At 40.3% G+C, this 8,448-nt stretch overlaps 2 protein-coding genes across 6 annotated transcripts in view; both read left to right on the top strand.

Annotated features, from left to right (window-relative positions):
- Positions 1 to 3,906, top strand: part of LOC109468093 (ankyrin-2-like) — a 20,396-nt gene extending 16,490 nt beyond the window's left edge. Inside the window, exons 4-6 of the mRNA XM_019766330.1 lie at positions 1,636 to 1,737; positions 2,385 to 2,483; positions 3,730 to 3,906. Coding sequence (XP_019621889.1) covers positions 1,636 to 1,737; positions 2,385 to 2,483; positions 3,730 to 3,906 — 378 coding nt within the window. The remainder of the gene's footprint in view (positions 1 to 1,635; positions 1,738 to 2,384; positions 2,484 to 3,729) is intronic.
- LOC109468099 (ankyrin-3-like) overlaps positions 1,640 to 8,448 on the top strand; it is a 93,292-nt gene continuing 86,483 nt past the window's right edge. For all 5 annotated transcript variants that reach the window (XM_019766340.1, XM_019766339.1, XM_019766338.1 and 2 more), the window contains exons 1-3: positions 1,640 to 1,737; positions 2,385 to 2,483; positions 3,730 to 3,828. The gene's annotated coding sequence lies outside the window, so the exon portion shown is untranslated. The remainder of the gene's footprint in view (positions 1,738 to 2,384; positions 2,484 to 3,729; positions 3,829 to 8,448) is intronic.

Here is an 8,448-nt window from a genome sequence, read left to right as displayed (position 1 = left end):
TCTAAACAGTCCACGGCGCGAGGGGTTGCAAATCCACCCCTACGAAGCCGCAGAGCGAAAACTAGGTCAAACGGGCGGATTACACTTGGCGCGCAAGGATACCCGGAAGTAAGGTTCGGAGCCAAAAGAAATTTTCACCCCAAAATCACCATTTCTTACACTCTTCAGCCATGTTAATGTTTAATGATACTTCGTGGCAGTTTATAAGAAATGTCACCTCAAACTTGGACCCTCAAAACCCTTTCGTCACTTTTTTACAACGGACTATCGTGGACCCCTGTCGCGGAAGAACTGGGGTGTGCACCGATAACATATCTGATATTATATAATGCCCATATACCAAAATTAAGGTCATGCCCAGACATGTACAGTGTCAGTGTGGGTGTGGTTGACAGTTGCACTACTATAGCAAAGTCAATGTCAAAAACATCAATTTATTAGAACTGCTAGTCGTATCTTGGCTCAACTACATATATTTATCATATACAATGTATGTTTGTACCTCAGTCCAAGAAAGATAACAACTTTTATTATTTTAATGGACTACAAGTTAAGTTTCATAGTTCATGTAATTTTTAAATTGGAACTTTTCATGTTCACCATTGCATCCCCCTGCCAAGTCCATTACCACAATGAGTTTTCCATGTGTAAAACAGAGCCTGGCAAATGGATTATGTCCAATCCCTGCAACATGCTGGGCTCCATCTATTTCCTTACACACTGATGCATCCTTGTCTGCGTGAAGGTGCCTGGGTAGTATTTGTCTTGCTAGATTTGGTTCTTTAGCAATGAATGAAGTGTGGACAATGTGCAGTCTGGTGATAACAACTCTAATATGTAGACTGAAAGTCTGATTTGGATGGATGGATGGATGGATGGATGGATGGATGGATGGATGGATGGATGGATGGATGGATGGATGGATGGATGGATGGATGGACAATGCATAACTGGATGAATTGATTGAAGGAAAGATTGAGTAAATAAAAATAGGGATAGCTAGAAACACATTGTATAGGTGACAGACTGAATGAATGAATGAATTATCTGGAATGAATGAATGAATGAATGAATGATTGAATGGACAGATGGGTTAAAATTGGATGCAAAAGATGCAGTATCAGGATTCTCATCCTCATGCTAATGAAATTAAGATCATGTCACTGATGATACCCTCACCTTGAGTGACTTGGATGTCTAAAAATGGGATCTTCAATCTAATGATGTGATCAATAAGATTTGGTTTGGTTATCCTTACCTGACCTCCTGAAGGGTCCAGACAAATTAAGGGCACATTACCTGCATGCACCAGTACACTCGAAGTTCTGGGCTGACAGCAGAGACCCTCTTATGCCTTTCTACTTACTTGGGTATCTAATAACCCATGAGGAAAAGGCAAGCTTTCCCGTAAATGGCAGAAATATTTCTGTGAAAAAATCATTTAAATTGACTTTTAAAAAATATTTCAAAACTAAATAAATTTTGTATAGGTCTCTGATTAGGTTTTATGGATCCTTGTTATGTTGTATGTTCCCAAGAGAAGGTAATGAGATGCTGAGTTTGAAGGTGAAAGTACATGGTATTTGATACATGTTGCCATGGTAACTCATGTCTGTATTTCCTCCTGTTTTACAGAGTGATGGGAATGCGAGTTTCCTGCGTGCAGCACGAGCAGGGAACTTGGACAAGGTGTTGGAATACTTGAAGGGTAGCACAGACATTAACACAAGTAACGCAGTAAGTATCCATCTCTGCAGTCTTTCAGGCCATAACAGTTTAATATGTTGCTTCTTGGATTTTGTAAGAAAAAAATATGAAGTCACTGGGCGAAAAAAGGCCAATGCAAAAATCCCAAAATGCTACGATAAGACTTTTGTTTTAAATCAGAAAAAGTGAGCCAGGCCCTGAAAACCAGTTAATCAAATTGGTATGGCCTCATCAACAAAGATTCAATAGCTACAGCTTAGAGGGAAGAATTAAGCTTGCTTTCTGTGAAGATAGTGATTGTGCATCTGTCAATGGGTATCCGTAATGTTTTCCAAGAGTTTTTCTTAGCTTCCTGTTACCTAAGCAGGTGTTTGTATTAGGACAGATCATGTCAGCAATAGAGTCTGCTACACCTGACATTTCCATACTCATCTGACATTTGCAGTCTTAGCTACACTTCCTAATACGGTTGCTACAAGTGAGGGTAGTGTACATCAATGTTGTAACAGGTATCTTTCATGGAGGCTAACAAGTTTGTTTATTGAGAGTGACACCAAAACTTACTTCTGGCAAATAGTTTCCATACAAATTGCTCAGTGCTACAATGAGTGAGACGGAAATTGTCATTGCCCTGAAGGATTTTGTTCCAGCCTTGTTGTGCTCTGTTTTTCCTGCAGAATGGACTGAATGCGCTGCACTTATCCTCCAAGGAGGGCCATGTCAACATTGTGCAGGAGCTGCTGGCCCGAGGAGCCGACGTTAATGCAGCAACTAAGGTCAGTCGGCTCTCCGGCCATTGTCTAAGGTTTCTCCACACTTTTGTGTCCATGTGTATTATTTCATTTCTGTGTTCTTTTACTAGAGTTGCACTCTCAGTGACTGGGCACTTTCAGATGAACAGAGTAACAAAATAAATACAACACAAAATTGTACATCAAAATCAACTCAGTTAAATCTTTGGTCTCCTTACCATCTTATCCATCAACCACTATTTTAACTTGAAAGTGAATTGATCGTAAAGCAAGAAATTTTGATGACTTCAAGCACAAATTTGGAAAAGATGTCCTCTAGCCAAATAAATCAAATGCTGTGCTGTGTAAGAGATGATTGGGTGTAAGGATGTTGGCAACGGTTGCCAGACAAGATTGCATCTCAAATGTCAGGAGGATGAGGAAAAATGATCTGAGAGAAGGTCAGGGAATGAGGGCGTGACCAGAGTGGGTGTCAGACAATGTTAGAATTGGATGATGTCATTGCAGACTACGAAGAAAATGATACCTGATGTGATTGTACAAGTCAGTTAGACCCATTTCACAAAGAGACAGGTATTCTATAAAGTAAGTACAGTAACAGTACTAGTAGAAAGGAAAATCAATGAAGATCACAAGCATTTTGCATATTTGATACTAGAGGCAACTACATTTTGATTGATTGAGCCAACTACATTTGATATATAGGACAATCATTCTGCAAACGATAGAATATCCGTAGCTTTGAAAAGTGATGAGTGTAAAAATGTTCTTATTATGACAGATTTTGCCCATATGGCCATATTTATGTAGATGTATGAAGACACCAGGAAGCTTTATTCTTTGTCAGGAAAGCAATTGAATCATCAAGCACATAAAATCCTGGTAATTCCTGTCAGAGTGGTGCAGCATCTTTCCGCATTTAGATGACCCAATATGACAAGAGTGATCTGGTTGATGGACAGGGAAAGAAATGGGTTGAAAGTAAAAGTACAAGCAACTGTCAGAATGGAGATGAGCAAGCAACATTGACAGCCAAGAGGGCAATGACCTTATGAATATGTACTGGTGATGTCTGGTACAGATATCAAGGTTTAAAATACGTAGGGCCTGTGAATGGCTGAAGTAGATATTTGAGCTGGATATTTCCTGGCCTACAAATGAAAAGCTGTTAGTTGAAACATTGCCTTGTAACATCTTCAACATAAATGGCACGTACATGACATTAATAGAAGAGAAATTGATCAGCATATTTTTCGTCTTCTTCCCACAGAAAGGAAACACAGCCCTGCACATCGCCTCTCTTGCAGGCCAGAAGGAAATTGTCAAGATCCTGGTAGAGCACGGAGCAACCGTCAACTGCCAATCTCAGGTAGCACTGGGCAATCACTATGTTCCCCCAACATGGCCGCCCTCAGCCACCCTGTGTGTCGTGTCAAGGGCAGAGTAGACTCAGGGGCGGCGACCTTCATGTCTTGCCAAGATCTTCAGATTCCAAGGAAATTGTTTAAAGCCTTAAGATTCCTGCCCCAGCTTTGTTTATTTGGAAACAACCCTTTTGTACCACTGTGAAAATAATCTGAATATGATTTGTACAAAATAACATGTCTGGTATTTGTGTGATTCGGCCTAGTGTGAGAAGATCTTTAAAAGAAAAACAGAGAAAATAGATGAGTGCAGATGAAGATCTAAAGAAGAACAATCATGATGATGAAGATCTACGCAAGACGTGACTGACATATTTGAGTCATGTACCTCTCCTACTCTGCCCTTTTTTGCATAACTGTAACATATTTGTGTTGTAGGTAGATGGCAGAGGTAGGTGGGCTAGTCCTTGTCCTTGTACTGTAGAGGCAAGGGGTGGTTGATGGCTGTCAGTATCACATCATGGCACTGCAGCACTGAGGTTGGCCTGCTGGAATGGAAAGTGCATGTATGCAGCCAATATATTGCACACATTTCTAATGATTTGATATTGTAAAGAAAAAAATCATGTCAGAAGAGGGGGAAATACAATGTATCGCCATAAAGGTAAGTTAATTGTTTTCAAGTATTTCCAGGTAGACAGGAAGAATATGTTGACGGTATTCAGAAATTTTGCTGTTTTGAGCCTATACATGTACATGCACTACTGCAGACATCATCACAAACTGCATAGCTGTAGCCTTTTATTTGCTATTAAACAATTATGTGTTCTCAGCATACATGTAGGAAGGTTCGCATTTAGCTAACATCCTCAGATTTACCACCACTTAAATCAAAATTACAATGAAATATCTAGTCTGTTTTGGTCAATTGCATATTTCGTGCAAACATTCATATGTTGATGTCCAGACCAACAACTAAATGTTGATAATATTTTAAAGGGAATGGTACATGCATAATACATGACATTGGTTGATCTAGGGCACTATCACCTAGTTAGGTAAATGTCCCAGCTCCCTAACTCTGCCTGTATGTAGAAACCAGGAGCTGTTCACACAAGCCACACTACACTGATTAGGTAGGTACATGTAAATGGGGGCCATCTATCATGGTAGACTTGGAATTGCTAGGCAGGAAAAGTCAAAAGGTCATGGGGCCAACCATATATGTCAGGGGTAATGTTTCTGTGCACTGCACCACTGGCCATAGAGAGGAGAGCAATTATCTAGGGGGAGAGGTCTTTGTAATTTCTGTTCCATTCCTTTTCTATAGGTAACTAGAATCATCTCATTCATAAAAATGAATTGAAATCTGAGAAATGTGCAAAACATCTTAATGAAGCAGACAGTATATTATTTGTTATCAAATTTTTCATGGACAATATAATAGATATAAAGAATTGTTTTCAAACTGAATGATACAGAACAAATATGTTTTGGTCCTTTTTTTTGGCTTCAAAATCTTGTTTGCATTATGATTATCACTGATGTTACGTCAGTATGCTACATGTTTGCTAATTTTCATGAGTTACAGTTACAGTGTACAGTTACAGTTAGCTGTGGTGATGGATTGGTTGCCAGCTACACCTTTGGCATATATCCTTTCATTCATATGGCTCTCCAAATACAAGGAAGCATAAGTATACACCAAGGTTTGTTGTAGGGCCATGTTTGAAATGTTCCCAGTTGAAGTGGGTGTGTCAATATTTGGCAACTGGCTGGTGGACTGCTGCAAAATTGTCCATCAGGGTGGGACATGTCGCGGGGATTCGTGCTCTCTCCTTGTTCAAGCCAACTTGTGAAAAATGTCTATCCCATGCGACATAACGGTTCTAGGAAGCATGCCCTTTTTATTTGGTTAGAGGTATTCAGGTAAATACTCAAGAAACATTCATTTGCATGTACTGAACAGCTCCCTTTTCCTCCTTTTCTAGATAGAGATGGTATATTCCTGTCAGAGATCTTTTTTGTAAATGATCAAATCAGATACAAATTTATCAAATTAGATACAGTAACATGTTACATGTTATTGTAAGTCAAGTTCGGCTGAATACTAGAAGATCATTCACGATTCAGGAGAATCACAGTCATGATCATCATCATGAGTTTTCCAATGATCTTGAAATTGATACATTCTACACCTATGAAATGAAAGATGTTTTGAAAGTTATCCTGCAAACTGAAAGCTATTAAAAAGCAGTACAGCGCTACTTTTCATAACAGAGAAGACTTACTGTACTAGGGGTGATTGACCTTCCCCAGTTGTTTTGAACTTTGTGACCCCTTGGTGCAGAAAATGGCACCTTCCTCCTAAGGAAAATTGACAGTAACAAGCTTTGGGAGAATGAGAGGCGGGGAGATCAAGTTTCCTCACCCACCAAAACAGGTGGAGAAAATTATCTGCTGCTGAAAGAAAGATATTTAAAAGGGGTGGCTGTAATATAATTGTCTTTATTTTATCATCATATTGATACAAATGTACCCACTCAAACTTTGTCAAGTTGAGAATATATAAACTAGTTTCTAGAGAAATGACTATTTGACTCATTGTTGTGAAAAAAAAGGCAGTTTACAAATACAGTCTTCTGGGACTCCCCTGTAAGCAAAAGTGGTAGATCCCTAAAACCTAAACAGCAGGAGTACAGATCTGGGTTAGACACATGCCTGAGTCACAGCCAGCCTTGCCTGGGAGGTCTGTGAGGTTGTGGGGCAGTTTTCTGGCAGTTTGTACATTCAGGAGACTTTTTGAAGGATTGTTTACTGGAATTCTTTACAAACAAAGGTATGTTATGACTTTATAACTATTGATGATGCACCACACAGTCACTAGTGATTGATGAAAAGCTAGGCTAGTTCAGGAGTTGGTCAGGGGTCTGAAAGTGTGGGTGGGGCATTCTCAGATGGCCATATAATGAAAGAGATGTTTGCTATGTGCAAACTTTCTATGTTCATCTGTTTGTTGCACTTACAGCAGAAGGAGAGCTGTTTTGGATACTTTCTATGTCAGGAGTGTCCAGACCATTGTGATTTTTGCCTAACGCAGCAAAGTTAGGACAGCCTGTTGCTGTGTTATAGTAAATGGTAGTAAAAGGAGCAGTGTCTGGCTTGCATTAGTCCCAATATCAGGGCCATGTAAGGCATGGCTGTCACCGAAGTGTAGGATTCTTGCCTGAACTTGAGCTGATGTTGGGCATCTTTTTTGGGGAAATGTTGATTCAGCTGAAGATGTCTTCTGCCAGTTCTGGTCTCATCTAGTTCCACAGACGTCAGTCAGACATTCCTCCCCTAGGAGAAGAGGCAGAAAAGTATCAACATTCAGCATCCCACATTCTTCCCTGAGCAGTAAAGTAGAAAACATTCAGCCGCAGCAGTAGGGAATACTTATGGATTTAGTCATGGAGGGCTCTAGGCAGGAGGGATGCCTCCCAAACTTTACTACATCAGAAACACTGTTGTTATTCAGTTGGTGGTATGTTTGCTGCCCATTAAAGTAGGTCAAGCTTTTACTCTGCTTGCCCAACTTGAATAATAGTTGTGCACTTTTGTGTGGACATGAAGACTTATAAGAAGATCGTAGATGGAGGAGAAATGTTAGATGAAGCGTACCAAAATTAAGGGGAGAAAGATGTTGGACTAAAAATGCATAGTTATTTGTAGAAAGCATGGTATTTTTCCTCTCTAGGGGAGGTAGAATGATGATAGGGAGGTGCTCATGCTGGGTCTTCACTGACTGTTCACAATGAAACCTCCCCTGCTGATGGCTTTGTGATGGACAGGAGTCATTTTGTCTGCAGTCTGTTTCACTTTTCCGTAGATGCAACAATGCTAAGACTTTCATAAACTGAGTAATTTGTCGACAATCACAGTCAGAGTTGTAGCAATGTAGGCTGTAATTATTTCAGCTAGTTTAGGGCATGCATTCCAGGCACTTCATGTCTATTCACTGTCAGTCGTATATCTGGTAATGACCTTTTTACGGTTCAGTCTACCCATTCCTGGAAAGTGAACGGCCCCCTCTCATCGTAATCACAAAGGTTTATTCTGGCTCACTTTAGCAAGATGGCCTTCTGTTCAGTTTGTTGAGCCAAGCAACATTCAATTAGCAACTGTATGTTGTTTTCCTCTCCTCTGTATGTGTTGATCAGTCTCGTGGCCCTGCTGAGTAAATGTGTGCCTTGCCATCCATGCACTAACTTTCATCAGCCTGCCTTTTAAAGGCTTTGCCAAACTACAAGGTGACTTTGAGTCAGCCAAACAAAGACACCTTTGAGGGAGCAGTGCACAGGTCCCTTCTGTGGGGCAGGGGTGAGGGAAGACCTGAATACAATGTTTGTAGTGTGTGGAGATCCCACAGGACTGGACACACCTGAGACAATTTTATCCCCTGTCTTCTGTACCATCCAAGAAAGGGGTGGCTTCTGTAATCATTGATTATTGATTTTAAACATTTAAAATGTATATAGAAGGTTTTCAGCCTCCTCCATAGATCAGTAGATGTACTCTCCAAGCAGAGGTGAGAGGGAGAGAACGTAGGATATTCCGACATGGCTAGCTAAGGGAGGCACATT

Source organism: Branchiostoma belcheri, unplaced genomic scaffold (genome assembly GCF_001625305.1).
Source record: "Branchiostoma belcheri isolate BF01 breed outbred unplaced genomic scaffold, Haploidv18h27 scaffold191, whole genome shotgun sequence".
NCBI classification, from domain to species: domain Eukaryota; kingdom Metazoa; phylum Chordata; class Leptocardii; order Amphioxiformes; family Branchiostomatidae; genus Branchiostoma; species Branchiostoma belcheri.
The sequence above is the reverse complement of the archived record's forward strand: the minus strand, read 5'-3'. Positions and strand labels throughout refer to the sequence as shown.